Genomic DNA, 20,596 nt, shown 5'->3' on the forward strand with positions numbered 1-20,596 from the left:
GTGTAGGTTAATGGAGTGTAAATTGGGCGGCACAAGACTTGTGGGTCAAAATGGTCTGTTACCGTGCTGTATAATTTTTTTTAAACTGTGTCAGAGTTCTACCACTTGCAAGCTGTGAATTGGAGGCCAGAAATAACATGGTATACCTGATTTGGGAGTTGGGAAGTTGAGTTCAAGTAGTCATTTGTTTTCTAAATAAATAACTTGTCACATAAAGATCTTAATCCTTTGAATATTTCTTTCTTGATAGGCAAGTTTTATAACCTCTTAGAACAGAACACAGGAACATCATAGAAGTACTTCAAAACTCAGTGTCTTCTGTTTACTGACCTCCTGTCAATATTCTTTCTATTTGTTTAGCTGCATAATGACTATCTGCTGAATTGCCTGGAAAGATAAAATCAAACAAACCATTGAGGGAGATTTTTACAGAGGGGAATTTGACTTTTGGAAAAAAAACACATTTTTTTTAATAGCCCTTTGAAACCTGTATATTTATATAAACATGTTTGTACCATTGCATCTTTCAGTCTCTATAGAACTGGCCATTTCTGCCTTTGTCATTTGACTGTTTTCCTTTTTCTGCTTGTGTAATCTGGCCTGCTGGTCCTATCCTATTGGCAGCACATTGTAGAGACAAAGAAGCATAATATGATCCTAAATGCTACCCCTACTGCTGCATGAACTCATTTGGTCTTGCCCTATAAGAGATGCTTCCTTTGTTCTACCCATCTTGGCCATCTGTTAGTAATCTGAGTTTACTCTCTCCCAGTTTATATGAGGGTCCCAGGCCTGAAACATTAACATTTCTCTTTCCACAGATGCTGCTTGACCCGTTGAGTGTTTTCAGCATTTTCTGTTTATATTTCAGATTTCCAGCATTTTTTTCATGTCTATATCATCCACAAATATACACTGAAACCCCTGGTATCTAGCACTTATGGGGATTGGTCGATGTTGGATAAGTGTATTTTCCAGTTGCTTAAAACTTACTTTTACATTGCCTAACTAATATACTTGCATTAAGAATAAACAATTTAAAAGACAAAAATACAGTACTGCATTTACACTGAACAAACTTCATTTGTGTGAATATAGAAACCATAAAGAATTTCACATTATTTTCAATCACAACTGTTGTTGCATTTGGAGGTTCCCCCCCCTCCACAGAGTTGCCTGAAAAATGAACTATAACATTATAGATAAGTGAACCCCACCCCACAAGTTTACAGATAAAGCTTCTGACCAGGGCAGCACTTACTAAGCAGGTATAAGGAGACACTTTAAGAGAGCCTCCCAAACTGTGACTGGTATCAACCAGCTCTTCATCCTGGGTGGCACCATTGCTGTTTCAAACAACTTTATTCAAACAGCTACTACAAGCAAAGCACGACCAAGGCACTCCACTGGCTGAATATTTGCTGCCATCTTCATCAAAGGTTTATGTGTTTATTTAGAAAACATTTAATTTTACAATTTTAGCCATTTTTTACCTATTTTATTCTTACTTACTTTAATTTTTTAATTTATTTTTCTCGGGTTTCTTTTTACCGATTGCTTGAGGCTGCCAGATGCTTGAATTCCAGATACCAGGGTTTTTATTTATCCAAGGAAAACAGAGAAGCTGGGTTTGTCCTTGGAGCAGAGAAGCTTAGGAGGAAATTTCATGGAGATGTTCAAGTGAAGATGTGGTCTTGGTAGATAAAATAATGTCAAACTGCTTCTATTGGCCAGTAAGATTAAAAAAATTGGGTCACTCAACTGAAGAGGGCAAGAGATTTTTGTGCAGCAAGTCATTGTAACCGAGACAGCATTGTGGAGAGTTCAATGGGAGCATTTAATAGTACCTTAAAAAATTGAATGATGGCTACTTAATATGGTGGAGGGAGGGCAATGAACATGGGTAGCTGTTTGCAAAGTGCCAGGCACTGAATTTGCTACCTGATTTTGCATGTAAACATGTGCCTATTTATATTAATGTTTTTATTTGTTTCTGCTGGTCGTTGTCAGCATCAAGAAATCCATTGCATGCCCAATATATTTTATTTTTCTCCATTGCAGTGAAGCTGCTGCTCATGCTGTTGCCACGCTTGCAGAAGCCACCCTTCAGGGCGGAGGTCAAATTGTGCTATCGGGAGAGACTGCTGCTGCTGTAGGTGCACTGACTGGGGTTCAGGACGCTAATGGTAAGAAATGCCTTTTTTTATATATAAAGTTTAATTAGGCTTTGTTTAGATTTGACATTTTTCTGTACACCAGTGTTGTTACCATTGATAGCTTCAATAGATAAAATATTGTTCACCTTAGAATGCCTCCTTTGTCTTGTTCCTCCTTTATTCATAGTTCCCCACAGCACTTTCAGTCTGCCAACACCAGCCTACGTCATGTTCTTTGCCTTTTCTGCTTTATCAGTGACTCCTTCACCAACTTATTCTTCACTTTGAAAACCTTCAAAATCTCCATCTCTTGTGCTTTCGCTGCTCACCTGTTCTCTCCTTTATATTACAGTGTTCAGAGATTTGTCTCTGCATTAGAAGAGCACAAGATATGAAAGTTGTTTTTTCAATTTGCGGTTAAAATTATTTGTCGAATATTTTTGTCTTTTTTTCGACTAATTTAGGTGAAAATAGTGTAGAAATACAAGATTTTTTTTCAATTAATCACTTCTTTCTGACACTGGAAAATACTTCAGATCCCCAAAAAAATCGTTTTAAAATTCCAATGACTGCTGTTATGTAGTAATGCAATGGATACTCGTGATCAAATTAGAGACTAAAGCTTGATTCAAAATTCATCTGCTTCCTAAAAGCCCACAGTGCGGATTCCATTTGAGGCATTAACATAGATGTTCCTTTGTATGGGCATCACCGCTCTGACTGCTTCAAATTTTCTTCATTGGCGTTACAGTAGCTTGAGTTTTTGAAAGGCACTAAATCCAAATTGTAAATGTATTTTTGTGAAGATCTCTCCAAACTTTGAAAAGAATCTCTATTGATTCCATAATAGATAAGGCTGAGGAATGGCTATTTTGTTTTTTACTCCAGTTGAGAATATCAGACTGTCCAACATCCACTTTTACCACTCTTCTAGATGAATGCACAAATGGTAGTCAACTATATAATGAAATCTGTCCTAAATTTGAATTCCTAAATTTGGATTCTCCTTCTGCCCCAGGGTTGTTCACCATTTGCTTTCTCGGTCTTACTGAGTGGAATATTTAACTATATTCCAACCTTTTGTTATCTAGAATCCGAATTTATTGCACATTGCTTATCCACGAGACACACAAGATGAGCAAACCTATTGGATGGGGGGATGGGGGGGGGGGATAAAGATTTAGACTGAACTGAGTGGATTTTCTGAAAGAATTTATAATTGTCTAAAGAAATCCAAGTGGTGTAGCTATATCTTCTATAAATGTAACTGCACAAACATCGGAGGATGTTACTTCCGTTCTCCAGGCAATTGGTCATGAAATGATGTCTGAAGCATTACCGGAATGAATATTTAATGATTACAAGCTGTCATGAAAGTTTTATGACCATATCCATCATAATGTGATGCAAACTACATTCATAAAAACTCCTCAGCATTTCAGCATACATGTATGTATGTCTGGGACTTTAATCAGCCATAACTAAGCACATACTTTTGTATGTGCTTCGTGAATTTGACTCGAGGAGCTTGTGCTGCAAAACAAAAGAACTGGAATCATTGAGTAACTCATACTATTTCTTCACTCAAGTTGGCATCTGGGGATTATTGTTTTCAAGATTTACAGTGGATGTTTTGTGGAATAGAGTATTTGTCACTCTGTTTCATGATCTGGTATAATATTGCCCAAGGAATTTACCTCAAATAGTCTTGATTAAACTATCAGAAATAGATCCACATCCTCTGGTTTAAGCAGATTTCCCCTTATGCAAGTTTGCATGCTTTTGGACTTGGTTTGGTTCAAACCTGTACAAGGTATCGATCTAACCAGGGGAAGTTTGGTCCAATAAGATTTGAGTAGACTAACGTTGACTGCAGATGTTAAAAAAGGAATGTGTTAACTCGCATATGACATGTCATCCTCTGAATAGTGGATCTGATCTAAATCTGCTTGATTATTTCCTAGATATCAACGTCTCTTTGAAATTCTGGGCTTCTCCATTATTTACGAGTACTTTAATTTAGCATCTGTAACATTTGCCTTAGCTTTCAACCCTGTCAAGTTAGCAGTGGAGATTTTCCAAGAGACTAACTTAATCATATTAATCTTTACACATGGCCAAGGGGGAGATAGCACACAACATTGGGAACTTTTTTGTATATGTATTTTCCTCCAAGGCAGTGCTTCCTTCCTTCCAACAGTGTTTTGTCATATATATATATATATATAAAAACTGTCATTTTCCACTTGGAATTGTTTTGTAATTTTGTAAGTGGGCACAGCAACTGTTCTGTAGTGTATACCAGGCCTGAATATTGCATCTCAAAAGTTGTCTTATTTATAGCATGTAAAAACATCTGAATAAATGCTGATTTTTCACTTCCCCTTCAATGTGTCCCAGCTACATAATTATCTTCATAATGTTTATAAGGCTTTTCTACATCCTTTTGGCTCCTTTAGTTTTAAAGCTTCATGAACAATGCATTTTCATCTCTCTTTTGCGTCTATATTGCCTCAAAATTAGGGAGAACCCAGCCAGCCACCCAGTTGTCAGTGGAAAAAATATATTCAGGCAGTCAGACAATGGTATTGTGTGGTGTCATGTCCTTTTAGTTATCTGAATGTAATTGAAGAAATACTGTATAGGAGAGTTCTGCTTTATTTTTTTCAATGTCATCTTCCTCCCCCTGCATCACAATTGTTCTATCCAAAAATAGTTGCGCCTCTTGAGCTGTTTTAAAGAGCTTTGATGCAATCCATTATCGGTCACTAGACTAAGCAGATCAACAGCTGTCATGGGCAATTTTGCCTGGCCCTAAGAGGCAGGCAACATCCTGTGATTCTGTGCAATGTAAGAATTATTGAATTTTTTTTCTGCTGAATTCTGGAGTTTATCAAGATATGAAACACTGTTCTCTTGGTTTTTTTTTCCTTTCTCTCTCTCTCCCTCAAAGGTGGTTATTTACAGGAATCTAGTTCTCATCTCATTGAAAAATATTATGTGTCTTCAATAATGGTTATAGCTTCATCAATTTAAACAAATTTTGGCTTGTAAGCCAGCTAATGAACTCAGGTTGCTCCCTGTGGTACACTCAGCATTTTATACACTTGAATCAATTGAGTAGGCATTTGAAGGGGGTAAGAAAAAACAGGTTTGTGTTGAACAACGTATTCTTTGTCAAAATCTAATAAAGCAGACACCAGAAGGGAGCCAGCAACCACGGAAACACCCTATCACCCATAGAAATCCATGTCAACGGTGTGTCAGCGCCTGTAGAATCACACCACAGCAAGGAGGCAATACTGATGATAGCTCCATGATGGAGTATATTTCTACGGTGAGAGTCCCTTGCTGGTGTGCAATTTCATCACTGCTAACTCTTTGATTAGAACTCAACCAGGAGCAGGAGGAGGCCATGTGCTCCTCAATGTGACCTTGACCTCAGCTCCATTTTCAACCCATTTCTCATAACCACCAAAACCCCACGATCAGGATCAGAGAGCAATAAACCCTGACGCATTTGCCCAGAAATGATCTTGTTGCTAGAACAACAGAGGCACAGGAAATGATGATACTGCCTGACAGGTTTTGGTAACCCATGTTTGACCCTGAGATTTTGAGGTGTTTATAGTCAATTGAATTTTCTTTTTCTCTCTGCTTGAAACAGTGTTCAGAATGAACTGTTTTCAAGTTCAAGGTACATGGTACCAAGATAAAGTGAGAAAGTTTCTTTTGCAAGCAATCCAGCTTGTCAATACATAGTACAGCAGTTAAAAGCATAGGACAGAATGCTGAACAACATAGAGAGATCAATTAGAACAGAGCAAAGGCAACGTTTCTCTGTTGTCTCTCTTTTTCTTTGTTCTCTATTTCTCTCCATTTTCCCACTTTACCCAAAAGTTTTAAAAATTCTTTATTGAAACTTATGTTAGGAGGTAAACACATAGTACCCCAGGCTAAACCTACCATTTAAAAAGGGCAAAAGTTGAGATATGAGGGAGGCAGTGGGAATTTGGGGATGGGTAAGTGGGTATTGGGTGAATGGGTGAAGGTCTGGATTAGAAACAAAGAAAGCTTTTATGTTGAATGAAGATCTACCGGGACCAATGCCTGAAGAGGGCGCACAAAATCAGTGAACCGGTGCGGACTCGAAAGGCCAACATGGCCTGTTTCCGCTCCGTAAATGGTTATATGGTTAAATGAAATCTGGGTCATTCATGTTTAGTTGAAATTTTCTAAAAACATCCACTATTATATCTCTATGTCTGGCCCCATGAACCGCTGGTTGAACAGATAACATAAGGCGTTGAGTATACAACATTTACACATAAATGAGTGACAAATGGAGAAAAAAATGGAACTAACTGGTAATTTTTGTTTTGCATAGCTATTTAAATTAGGAATCCCCTCAGCAATTTAACAACTTCTGCTATCTATCTAAATAAACATATGGACCATATTCCTTAGTGTAGGCCATAACTGCTTGTGGCAGTCAAAAGGCCTCCCTCTGTGGCATTGTTAATATGAGATAGGCATGAGGAAAGGAGATGTGATTTTGAGTCACCGCCATTAACACCAAATTTGAGACCAATGCTGTACATAGAGTCTGGGTGGGCTACAGAAGAAAAAGATGGTGGCATTTATAAAATCATGCATACTTGACAGAAAGTAGGCTGTTCATCTTAGCATAGCAGGTTTAGTAACAGTAAGATTAATAAGAGGATCAAAGGTAATGGGGAGAAGGATGTGGATGAGAGGAAAAATACATCAGCCATGATTCAAAGGCAGATCAGACTCGATAGGCTAAGCAGCCTAATTCTGTGCCTATGTCTTTTTAGATATAATGAGGGTTCTGCTTCTTGTTTTACAGAAAATATTCTCGACACCTCCCATCTTTTGTCTGAAGAAAAAGAAGTCATCATCTAATCCATCTTCTATCTATTACTTTAACTCTGACAACCCCTCCCCCTCTCCAAACTTTTGATCCTTTTGCCAAGAGAAATTCATCCTTGTTGGTCTAGATGAGCCATTCTCAAACTTTTTTTTTGGCTTTATTTTTTAGGACTCTGCTCAAAGTTTATGGGACCTCTTCCCTGTGAAGCAGTCAAGTTGACTTGACTGTTGAGAATGGCTGGTCTAGACTCTAAAAATTCTACGTAACTCGGGCAGATCTTCCCTTAGCCATAGATGACAATCTCAGCTTTACCAATCATTTCTCATAACTAACATCTTCCAGAACTGGCAAAATCCTCATATAATTCCTTTGCATACTTCATACTTCCTGTATTATTCAGGAAGCAACAGTTTGTTATGATGTTGGGCCAACTCTATATTTTTACTGGATGAAAGATGGGTAGTACATGACCTTTCTCTTTTGTATCTATACTCAGAATTTGATCTTAGATTTTAAAATAAACTTCTGATTATTTGAAAGCAGAGATGCTCGGAGAGAAAAGATTTTTTCCCCCAATTTTCAGGCCTAAATAAAGAATGTTTTAGTCTAGAAAATAGGGTGTTTAACTTGGTTTCAACCTTTTTAAAAACATTTTATGTTGTTTTAAGAAAGTACTGAATATGGAACTCAATTAATATTATAACAATAATACGTTGAATATAAAATCATAGAAAAACATACATAAAGTCCAAAAAAAGGAGGGATCCTTTTCTCCCAGCACCTCTTTCCCAAGATTAAAAAGAAAAGGGGACACAGGGAATAGAGGGAGATAAAAATAAAGAAAATAGAAAAGAAAAAGCAACAGGAACATCTCAGAGTCACAGCGTTTTAAAAGTTTTAAAGTCCAAAAAAAGGAGGGATCCTTTTCTCCCAGCACCCCTTTCCCAAGATTAAAAAGAAAAGGGGACACAGGGAATAGAGGGAGATAAAAATAAAGAAAATAGAAAAGAAAAAGCAACAGGAACATCTCAGAGTCACATCTTTTAAGTTTTAAATTTCTAATAATTGACAAATATCAAAATAAATTATACAACCTGGGCATTTAAGTAATCTAAATAAGGTTGCCAAATTTTATTGAACATACTATATCTATTCCTAAGACTATACAACTTTGAACTTCCATGTTCCAACAATCAATTTGAAGTAGGGAATTAGATTTCCATGTTACTGCTATACATTTCCTGGCTATTGACAACACAATTTTAATAAATTTAGATTTACGTCTGGAGAATTTATCTTTTATAACTTGGTTTCAACTCTTGAAAATTGTGTCAGATACCATGTCAGGAGAAAGTGATAAAATCTTTCAACATACTTGATGGATATTTATTCCATCGCACCAGCACTTTGAAAAAGATGTCTGGTTAATCTTACCATTTTATTGTTTCTCTATAGCTTTCGATTTGCTCTTTAATAATTTACCCAGTTCTCTTTTGAAGTTACTATTGAGCATGCTTGTATCACCCTTTTGGATATTGTAATTCAAATCATAACTATTTGTTAGGGGAAAAAATTCTCATCTCACCTCTTGTTTTTTGAGAATTTTGGAGAATTGCAAACATTAAAACATTCAGGTAATTTCTATAATTATTCATGCATTAACCATCTCTGGATCCTACACCTCCTTCTATTCCAATAAGGCCATTGTAGGAAAAATTCATTAGCTTTGGTGAGCCACTTCGTATATGTTGAAATATGGATTAAGTCCATGGGTTCTCTTCACTTGCTACATGAGTTTAGTTGGGAAACTATTCCATTCTTCAGCTTGGGTCAAGAATTGAACCTGATATCTACTAGTCTTTGTAATTTCAGATTGTTCTCTCCTAGGATCCAAGAGTGTGTGGCATATTGGACTCAAAATTTTGTCTGAGGATACAGAAATTAAAAATTGATTGATGTTTTGTAACTGGTTGGGTTCCACAGCTCAGTACTTGGCCCCTTGGTTTTCATAATACAGTAAAACCCCATGTATCTGGCACCCATGATGATTGGTAGATGCCGGATAAGTGAATTCTCTGGTTGCTTTCAGTTGTGTGTTGCATGATTGATGAACTAACAACAAGGTACGCCAATTTTAAACTTCTTTATTTTTTAACCTATTTATTTTAAGTGATTTTTTTTTTTGCTGGTTGCTTGAGGTTGCCAGTTGCTTGAATTCCAGATTACAGGAGTTTTGCTGTATAATGATTGATTTTTGACCTGAATATAGAGATTATGATTAAGAAGTTGCAAGTATTACAAAGCTGTCTATGTGATGGGAAATGAGAAGGAAAGATTTGGAATGTAGATAGAGATGGTCTGATCAGTTGGTCAGAAAGGTGACAGAAGAATCCAGAGGATTGTGAAGTAATGCATTTTCAAAGATAAAAGAAGAGAATATAAATGGCAGTACGTTGTGAGGTTGAAAGGAACAGACAATGTTGGAGTGTGTTCATAGATCTTTATTAACTGAAGTGTGGACTATAAAAATGGGAAGGACAAAAACCAGTTAGGCCATAACTTGAGTAATGCATAAAGGTCTGGTCACCACATTGTGAAGAAGTGACAGCATGAAAGATACAGAGAAGTTTGGCAAGAAATGGAGAAGTTTAATTATGGCAAATATTTGTTCTATTGAGTTTGATTTCCTTAGAACACAGGCATTTGGACAATTTAAAATAGGAGCCCTTGATAGGATGCCATGGAACTTTCGGAAGATGTTGTTAGAACTAGGAAAATTGTAGCTATCAGGAAAGGTTATGTATTATAGGAGTGTTTTCTTTGGAACAAAGGAAAAAAAAGAGGAAATTAAAATAGGTTGAAAATCATTAATGGAAGAATTAATCATTTTCATTCAGAGGATGCTTGGAATCTGCCGGAGGGCAAAACCCTCTTTGAAAGTTCTTTGCTATTTATTTAGAAGAGGTGCGACCAACAAGGGCTGTGGAGCAAGTGCAGGAAAGTGGGGATTAGCTTTTTTCCTGTACATTGGCACAATGTGCTGAATGCCCTTTTTCCTAACTTTTCTTTAAATTTACTCTTAATTTGAACATTCATATCCTAAAATCCACCTACCACTGCATGACATGACTTTATGCATATGTATATGTTCTCAGCTTGCTTTTGCATGAAATGTATGTTATTTTCTTTTCTTCTCCCATTTATGCTGGTAACCTTTGACATAGAATATTGTTTCAAGACTGTTTTATCTTTGTGGTTGAGATTCTTTAGCTGCATACTAGTACAGAGTTTTGAGCAGCGAAACAAATCCAATCCCATTTATTCCTTGGGTCTAAACAATTGTATATATTCTATTTAACAACTCCCAATTTGCCACAGTATTGGGCACATTTCACACAGGATTAGGCTTCTGTTATTTAGACTATGATCCAAGCCTTTATGGTTTGTTTTTTTTTTGCAGTTACATTTCCCTGTAGAATAGAACAGTAAATGTAGATCCAATTTCCATTCCAGCACAGATTTTGTTGAAACTCTGTCTGGCCTTTTCATCTGGAAGAATAAGTGAAGTGTTTGGGCAGTATTGTATGATTCACTTGTGCCTAGGCCAGAACTGGGGAAAAATAATGTTATATGTCATGTTTGTCACTTACACACATATAAACAAGTACAGTGTGCTTTTTTTCCTCTGTTGGAATTGCACAGGAAAGATTCGGCTTTGGGTATAAATGCAGTACACTGCTAAGTGAAAATGGAGAGAAGACAGTGAGGACTGGAATGAACTGGCCACACTATGTTTCATCTAAAATTGAATGATGAACAGAAGAGTGATAGCAGGACACCTGACCTGCACTCCTGTTGATAGGTTAAAGACATCAAAAATAGAAGAATCTGTCTGTCCACTCTACAACCCCCATCTTAGCTTTGCACAGAAAGCTTACGCTGACCTTAGTGGCTCCTGACAGCTTGCCTTGTTCTAAATATCTCACGTGACCACATTAATCTGCAGCCTGTAATCACCAGCGGCAGAGCTACAGAACAAATCGGCCCTTTGTCCCACACTGTAAATGTTCAGCTTAGGCCCCTACTCTTGTCTTCTTATTTTTCCTGAGTTTGGTTGAAGTGAAATAAAACCATTTTCAATGTTTGAGATTGCTTCTGTTAAAAGGATATTCCAAATACCTTTCAAGTGGCTGTGAGTTTATCCAGTGTAGAGTTAAGACAGGAAGATTTAGTATTTGATTCCTAATTTTTGAAGAATCATCTAGTGCCAAGATAATCTGAGGGTAACAGTGCTACCGTAACCAGATCTTCCTCATTTTGTGAAGGGCAATTCACCAAAGCTTCTTGACCTTGATGGATATATTGAAAGTTTCACCTGTCAAATTCACTTTTGGAATGTTAACTTGATTTGGCTTACTTTCATCACTGGATATTCAGGTGATATTCATTCTATGGGCTCACAAATATCACATGGCTATTTGAGTGGGGTGCCTCCATGAGGAATCATCCATTGTTCAAAAGATAAGCTTGCCAAATAACATAAATCTGGTCATCAGATGTCAAAGGATAAGCCAGTGATACCTGACCCATGAGGTGTTTGGAGTTTTTAAAGAAGACCTTTTGGAGGAAGAAACAATGGTGATATATCTGGAAGGTATCGAAAACTTTCATTTATAAGAGGTATTAAAATTAGTAAAACATCGTAAACCATTATATTGGTGTGTTATCAAGCAAAGGTTTGAATCAACATTAGAGCCTAATTAAGATAGATCAGCAAAAAGTGCACATGAAAGAATAACAGCAGGGAGTAGAAAAGTTTAAAGATGAAATTCCAGAGATGAGGACTTTGGCAGCTAAAGAGGCAACAATTAAAATCAGTGGTGCTTGTGCTAGTGGTACTGGTTTCATTTTGCATGTGTCAGTGCCATTTCCATCATATTCCCCTCTCATATTTTGCAATTCACAGTGGCCTTGTACGTTCCTGTAAAGGTTGACGCTTCTTCCCAGTTGACCGCTGTCTGTCGTACGTCCAAGGGCAGCAAACAACAGAAAGCCCCTGAGTGCAACAAACTGGATCGAGAAATCAGTGTTGGTAAAGATTCAAACCTGTGATATTTAGTTCATTTTAAAAATGCTGAATATAAAAGGACCTTGCATGGTATTACCAAAGTCATACGTGAAATACCTACTATAAGGGGAAGATACTGACATTAGTATGATCTCCCAATACATTTTGACCTATTCTGTAACAGAAAAATTCCAAGACCAAAATATTCATTAACCAGTACATTTCAAACAAATTAAATATGAGCTCTTATGATTGCAATTTTGCCTCTGACTTTAAAAATATTGGATATGTTTAAAAGATAATGAAAAGTACACACAGGGTGCAATGTTTTCTGGAGACCTGAGAATACAGAAGCAAGGAAATTGTATAAATGGTTAGTGAGTAAGCTTTCAATTGTTCCGATGACCCTATAGGAAGAGTGTCGAGAAGATGAAGGCAAGTTTAATAAGAAGCTGCCTTGTGTGGAGACAATTGAGTAGCTAGGAATGTTTCTCCTAGACTGGAAAAGGTTTAATGCAGGCAGATAAGATAATGAATTGTTTTGATAAGTGAAACTAATCCCACTGTCAGAAGACTTTGTAACCTGTGGATAAGATTTGAAATAGTTGGCAAAAGATCCAGAGGTTAGGGGTGAACAATCAAATATTATACCACTGCTGGGATCCCTGGGATATGAAAATATGAAAGGCATGACATTTAAAATTTAGACGTACATCATGGCAATAGGCTCTTCCGGCCCATGAGCCCGTATCACCCCAAATACACCAATTAACCTACAACCCCCTTACGTTTTTGAATAGTGGGAGAAAACCAGCATCACCCAGAGGAAACCCATACAGACATGTGAAGAATGTACAAACTACTTAGAGACAGCACTGGATTTGAAACTAGATCACCGGCACCTGAAGAAAATTATGTCACTAAATTTTTAGTATTTTTCAAGATGATAATAATGAAATATTTCCTGGTAATCATTCCATATTCTTTTAGTTTAAAACAGTTTGTATTAGGCTGAATACGATGAAATGAAAGAATTATAGGAAGTGTATGAAGAGCTATACAATGTGGATAGCTATAGAAACAATAATCAGTGTACAGACAATTCTTAGGAATGGATACATTCTCTCTCCCTGTCCCATATACTCTTCTTCGCTCTCTCTTCCCTCCCTGCAATTTCTCTCCCCCCTCACCGTCCCCCCTCTTTCTTGCCCCTCTATCCCACCCCACCTTGACTCCTCCTCCTCCTCTATCCCCCCTTTTCTTCCCACCTCTCCCCCCCCCCAACCCCACCCACTCTACATGAACATTTATAGCACAGTACATTTACCTGTGTCTTTCCACAGCTGATGTCCTTTGACTGATGCAGAGTGTGGGTATTGCAGGTATTTGGCCTTTACTTAATTGGCCTGGATTCAATGTGAGATTTTGCTCATGCTATCAAAGGGCTAAGACTTGCTGTATGGAACAGCAGCATTACGTTTCATATGTACATGAAAATATTGGGAAAATGGAGAGTGGGCAGGAGCTTTGAAAATGTTCAAACTGCAGTCTCTTTAATATTGCCTGTGGGAGTGATGTCTCTAATGGAATTGTTAAATTATAGCAGAGTAATGGAAAATAAAAAAATGTCAATTGCAATTGCATTAAGGCAGATTTTTTTTAACCATCTGTACATCTGAAAATAATTCCAAATAGAGACAAGTGATCAAGGATGACAGATTTGACCATTTTTAAAAAAAAGATGATTAGAGAAGGAGTAATTATAATAATCAACTCATCTGCAGATTGTGTTGCCTGGTAATTTATCGTAGACTAGCTATTGTCGGTCGTGGTTTAAGATCTAGGATAATGAGCTTTTGAGCACAGACAGCTGATAGGACATTCACAGGAACATCATATACCCTGAATGCTCTTGTACTCAATCCATTTGTAATAAATAATAACAATGAATTTTTAAATTAAATTTTTATTTACAGCACAGTACAAGCTGATTCCAACCCTTCAAATTCATGCTCAATCACACCCAAATTAATCAATAACCTTGTACGTTTTGGAGGGAGGGTGGGAGGTAACTGGAGCACCTGGGGAAAAACCCACGCAGACATGAGGAGGACCTACAGACTCCTTACTGAGAGCACCGGACTCGAACCCAGGTTCGCGCTAACCATACATTCAGCCAAATTTTATAATCGCTCAATGTTTTTAAAATCTTTTTTCGCCTTGCCAAAATGAATAACTTCACATTTCACCATAATGAGGCAAAGGTAGCTGGCTGGACTACTGACTTCTAGCTATTGAAAGTCCAGTCACATTTTGCAAAACACAGTGGTTCGTGACTCATTGAGTTTGAGAAGGTATAACACGTGTCACAGTTGCTGGATCCCATGGAATTTAGCAATGAACCAGAGGCTTCCTGAAAATCATTTGTCCAATTCTATGCAGGTGTAAACCTGCAGCAGAATCAGACACCCTGTTAATGTCAATGGAGATTCCTGAGCACTAGATCAGAAAAGTAAGATATTTGTAAATGATTTTCCTTGAGTTTCTTCTTCCCTCAGAACTGGTGCTAGTGCCCCAAAAACAAAACCCACTGCTCCTACATCACTCTTTCATTTCTTTATAATCTGCTTGTCAGAAAAGAAATCCAGATTTCCTGTATTTCAATGTACACCTTAGATTTTTGCTTCCTATAACTTCATTGCATTTTTTTTAATTTAAATTTGGATATACAGCACAGTATTCGGCCCTTTTGGCCCATGAGCCCATGCTGCTCAATTACTCCCAAATGACCTACATTTCCATACCCAATCTCAAGTACATTTTGAATGGTGGGAGGAAACGGAGCCCCTGGAGAAAATGCATACAGTCACAGGGAGAACAGACAAACAGCGCAGTATTCAACCTGGGTCGCTGGCGCTGTAACAATGTTGCGCTAACCTGCTCCTGATCTTGTTTCTCCATTTGACAGGACAGAATTTCTCAGCCTGTCTTTCGCTCCGCATTATACACCTTACTAGTGCAATTAGTGTAGCATTTTCTCAGGTTTTTTTTTATCCAACCAGTTAATGAGGGTTTGTGGGTTATGGTCCAGGATTCATGCTGTCTTGAGTTTGTCCACTCTGTAGCACAAGTATTTAGGCACCTTGAGAGTTAATGAACTCTGGTGGAACTTTGAGAGAAACGTGCCAATTCCATAACAGTGTTTACACCTGGTTGAAAAGTATTCAAGACAGTTAACGTAGGTGTAAAGCTCATTTTCATTAAACTCAACAATGTTACTGGCTTCAAATGATATTTTTCTATTTCTGTGATTTACTGATTTGTGATCACCTTTATCTTCATACCAATTAGATTGTATTTCGGCAAACTTGAGTTCGAGAAGGTATAACACGTGTCACAGTTGCTGGATCCCATGGAATTTAGCAATGAACCAGTGCTTAAACCACTTCTCTAAATCTGAAGTTGAATGACAGTTCCTACCTGCTCAGTGACTCCGATTTCTTTTGTATTCTTTATCATTCAATATGGGGAGCAGTTTTCAATAAAAAATAAACAGAATGGAGAGAACAAAGGCAATATCTGCAAACAATTTAAGGAAGGACTTCCAGAGTTTGAGACTTAGGCAACTGAAGATACAGACAGTGATTTGATTGGAGGATTTGAATGCAAAGGTGCAAATTTTAAGACCAAGGAATTACTGGACTGGGAGTTGAGTGAGACAATGCACATTAAGATTCAGGTAGACAGGAGTTTTTGATAATCTTCAGTTTGTGAAAGATCAGATTATGTTGACTCATGTAAGCATGTTCACATTTATGTATGTTCACAGATTTGTAAGTACAGTAATAAGCACTCAGTATGAGAGCTATGGTACAGTCCACACTAGTAAATTTAATCAGTACAAGCGGGTACCAGATTTATAAAAAGCCCAGTTTGTTCCTTACTCTTGCCGGTCAAACTGCTTGGCTGCCAGAAGCAAGTTTTTCAGGATTCATCATCAGCCAGCAATTAATTATGTCCTGTTCTGCATTCTGGTGTTTGCTCTCTGCCAATTGTACCCCAGATGAAGTGAAGGAAGTTCTTCACTTTCTGAACTCCTGCAAAGCCATCCCCTCCCCCTTCTTCAGTGATTAGCCTCAGCCCCTTTCTGATTAAGAAGCATCTAGAGGCTTTGTTGCTGTCATGTTATTGTGTGACTGGCTTTAATAAAAAGTGCTGAATTCAAGTCAGTCTAGGAGTGGAGTAATGAGCTTAAATCCAGAGCTTATGACGAGCTGGTGGCTCTCTCATTCACAGTCTGGCATATTTCCATGCTGTTAGTGAAGTTGTCCTAAATGCATTGATCTTCACATCTGGGGACTCTCAAAATTAGGAGCACATCTGGATGATAGTTACTTCTAAATCCAGTAAGGAATTCCAGAGAAACTACTTTACTCCACAAATGGTGCGAACATCCTATCAGAAAGAGTGATGGAAGTGATTAATATAGACACATTTAAGAGGAAGCAGGATAAGTATTTAAAGAACACAAGGATAGGCCAATAGCATTAAATGAAGATGTATGGGAGGTGGCTGTTTTGGAGCATCAAACATTTTGACCAAATGAGGTCTTTCTATCTGACACAATTCATATTTTTGATTTGTATTCATTTATATTTATTAATTATCTTACATTGTAAAAGTGTTCATGCTTACAATAAAAATTGGGGTTTTTTTTTTTACTGACATCCAGCAGTTCAGTAGAAATAGATGGAGCATGTCCGAAAATAAAGACCCTCCTAATGATTCACCTTCCACTCCTTCCATTTTAAAGATTTTTAAGGTATCGTGGAAGCTTTCGGAGTCAGTGTTGGGTTTTTAAAAATCTATGAGCTGGGTCATTTACCATTACTATTTGTACATATCTCTTAACATTTTCAGTTCTGAATATACCTCACCAACCTCCTTTTTTTTAAAAAAAAAACTATAAAATCAGCATCCACCACTGATATGGAGTGAATCTTCCTGATCTGACAATTCTGAGTGAAAAATATTTCTCCTTAACTTTTCTATAGATCCTGGATTACATCTATGACTTCTGATTAGTGATCTATTTGCCAGAGGGAAGGCTTGTTCTCTATCATTCCATCAAAATCTCTCATTGCCTTGATAATCTCTATCAGGTCATCTCTCAGCCTCTCCTCAAAGGTGAATGGTCCTCACCTTTCCAGCTTCTCGCGATGGATGTCTGTTATCTCTCATAAGCAACCCTGTACCCATTGTTGACAGTAAGTCACCATATAAATCCATTAATATTTCTCTGTAATTGTGGTAGTAGGGTTAGGCCTTAAAGTTAGAACAGCCCAGAGTGTCATGCTCTCTTTTTCCCAATGTGCAAATGTCTATTAATAGCCTCTAATTATAAGTCCACTTCATTTGATGCTGTGATTTGGTTGTGTGTGAACATGGTTAAGGGAGATGGGGGTGGGTTTGAGGGTAAGAGATCTTTTTATTTTTTTGATATACTTTGAAAGCTTGTCAACCCATGTCAGGGTGAAGATGTAAAGATTAGCTTCATTAGAGGTTAGTTCTAGACATATAGACAGATGTACTGAAAAAAATAATAAAAGCTCCTTCTGTTTACAAATTAATCATCAATTATATAACCAGTAGGATTAACCCTGCTAAATCATTCACATGGCTAAGTCCTCTGAATCTTTCAAAATGAATTAAAAATAACTTGGCACAGTAAAAGCCCTACAGATCTGGCTCAACTGTCATCTAACCTTATTAAATAGGGAAAGATATTTAAATGCAAGAAATTTTGGCAGACACCATTTTTTTTTTTGTTTACTGTAATCATCCAGCAAAGGTAACCCAGAAAAAAAATATACTTTGCAGCTTACAGCAATGTTGAATCTTTCATAATCTTGGGTCTTCCAAAAGTACTGTACAGCCAATGAACAGCCTGAGGAACCAAGTCATGGATGTGTTCAGGTTTACCAAATCATGAAGGCATGGATAAAGAGAATGTTCAGTCTTTTTTCTCCAGGATAGATGATTTTAGAAGTAGAAGGTATAGTTTAAGGTTAGGAGGAAGCTGAGAGGACATTTTTTCACTTGGAGGGTGACCTGCATTTGGGATGAGCTGCCAGAAAAAACTATAGAAATGAGCACTATAGCAACCTTCAAAGACTTTCAGACAGACATGGGTAAAAGGGAGGAATATGGACCAAGTGCAGGCAAATGCGAGTAATCCAGTATACCATCTTAGCATGGACTAGTTGGGTCAATGGACCTGATCTATATGTATGTATGTGGTTTGTGCCAGGTTCATTACTAGCTCCATGTGAACATTATATGTGAGGCATGAAGGATTTAACAGAATTTGAGAGTAGTGAAGAATGTGCGTAAATGTTCAAGATTCCCATTTACTGTTTACGTCAAGTATTCTATTCGAAGGCTGTGTGAACATCAGAAACAGGACTCTGATGCCACCAATAAATATTCTGGTGACACTTGGTGTCCTGCAAGTCATGAAACCATTTGGATGAGAGGAAAAATACCTTTTCCACTTGTCAGGTGACTAACAAGTATATTACTCAATAGTTCAACTTGCACACATTTACCTCGCTTTGTTGGCTTCAGCTGTTTGTTCGCATTCAAATATGCAGTCCTGTGTCTTCTATCATCTGTCGTGTTTCATGCTTGAGCTATCACAGTGGGCAGCACTTAGCCACTGACCTCTTTATTAGCTCAAGACTAACCTTGTTCAGGGTTCCAATTGGATTGTTATCAGAAGCAAGTTTGTTTTTCTCCCTTCCTGAATCAGAAATCACAATATCACTACAACTTATCTCAGCTTAAAGCTGACCACCCAGAAATCAAGACCAGTATAGCAAACTCTTGTCAACTATAGTGCAAGAAGTCTCATGCTGGGAGATTTCCTCTATCCATAATTAGCAACTAAAATGTTAATGCAGTAAAACCCCGGTATCCGGCATCTATGGGGATTGGTAGATGCCGAGTAAGTGAAATTTCTGGTTACTTGAGACTGCATGTTGTATGGATTGGCAAACTAACAACGAGTTGTGCAAATTATAAATCTTGGTTTTTTTTGTTTGCTTTTATTTTGCCGGTTGCTTAAATTCCAGATAACAGGGAATTTTACTGTAATTATTACAAATAGACAAGAGGAAATTGTGTTTCAGTCTGCAAATCCCACTGGCATCCACCTAAAGGGACAAATGACCCTTGACTAAATAAATCGGAGCTTATTTTGCTTTAAATGTTTTTGAAATGTGTTTGGAGATACTTTTATATTTTAAAACATTTAAGTAATTTTCTTTAATTATTTAGTTTAGTACTGATAGGTTTTAAAGGTCTCTGAACATAAGAGAAACATAGAAATTGTTAAAATCCTGACAACCTTTATCGCTGGCAAGGCCAATCCCCCAGCTTTCCTGTCTGTGTTGGAGAGCTTTGGGCACAGGACCTCTTCACTATGCCATTGGTTTGGGATTTGGAGAGTCAATGAGAGAGGCCTTGGTAAGTATGAGTGTGAGGTACCTTTGGTGGCAATTCCAAGCTGGAGGGATAAGAGTTGCTTGATCTGTATCAAATACATTCCCCCTGTTATGGGGAGCAGGTTACATTTATGATCACTTTGGTTATGTCCATCAAAAGTAATTGAACACCATATATCAAGCAGACAAATTAAAGCATTTTCCAGGATGCTTGACAAAGAGAAACAGATATCAAACAAAATTTGAATAATTAGAGATGACTAAAAACAGAGAGTAAGTTTACAAGATATAGGGGAGAATGGTCCAGAATGTAGAATGAAATTAGCTGAAGGCTTAGCCACTAAATATGGAAGAGAGGATAAACAAAAAACTGGGCCAAGAAAGCAGAGGCCTTGGGTTAAAGATGAAGGCTGAGGAAGATTCTCTGCTGAGGTTTGCATTAAGGTAATGCAGGAACTATCTTGATAGGAATGGTGTTTAAAGTGTAGGTTGATGTATTTGAATGTTACCAAATGATAGCTTTTTGTCTGATGAGGGTTGGAATAAGAATTTTTGTGAAATGTGTTTTTGAACTAGGATTTTGGAACTAATCATGAATGTAACTTGATTACCCTGGAGTTCAGGAACGTTCTCTCTGGCATAGCCATTAATTGTGTGGGGTAGCATAAAGAAGTATGCGAGTTTCTGTGCTTTTTTTTCCTCTGCTTTTCTGCTCCTATAGTTGAACAGTTATCATCTTAACTCTTGAGTTCAAAATAATGCTTCATGATCCATATTTCAAAAAAGAGAAAGAAATGACGTGATTTTTTTTAAATAAAAGGAGGGGACATGTTATTTCTGGTAGCTCTCAAATGTCCTGTGAGAGCATCATTAGAGAGTCGACATCTACTTGGAGATATTTGAAAATTGGTTTGCAACATTAGAGGGAAATACTAGTGATGTTAGGTAAGAAATCTGTCTCTGCATTGTTAAC

The 20,596-nt window shown here is 37.4% G+C and overlaps 1 protein-coding gene across 8 annotated transcripts in view; it reads left to right on the top strand.

Annotated features, from left to right (window-relative positions):
- nrf1 (nuclear respiratory factor 1) overlaps positions 1 to 20,596 on the top strand; it is a 62,290-nt gene that overhangs the window by 37,458 nt on the left and 4,236 nt on the right. For 4 of the 8 annotated variants that reach the window (XM_069908897.1, XM_069908900.1, XM_069908898.1 and 1 more), the window contains 2 exons: positions 2,062 to 2,186; positions 12,017 to 12,142. In XM_069908897.1, the coding sequence (XP_069764998.1) occupies positions 2,062 to 2,186; positions 12,017 to 12,142 (251 nt within the window). Of the gene's footprint in view, positions 1 to 2,061; positions 2,187 to 10,752; positions 11,057 to 12,016; positions 12,143 to 17,172; positions 17,298 to 20,596 lie in introns of those variants that run through there. The other 4 variants (XM_069908901.1, XM_069908903.1, XM_069908902.1 and 1 more) reach the window with 3 other exon arrangements.

This window comes from Narcine bancroftii, chromosome 13 (assembly GCF_036971445.1).
Source record: "Narcine bancroftii isolate sNarBan1 chromosome 13, sNarBan1.hap1, whole genome shotgun sequence".
NCBI classification, from domain to species: Eukaryota; Metazoa; Chordata; class Chondrichthyes; order Torpediniformes; family Narcinidae; genus Narcine; species Narcine bancroftii.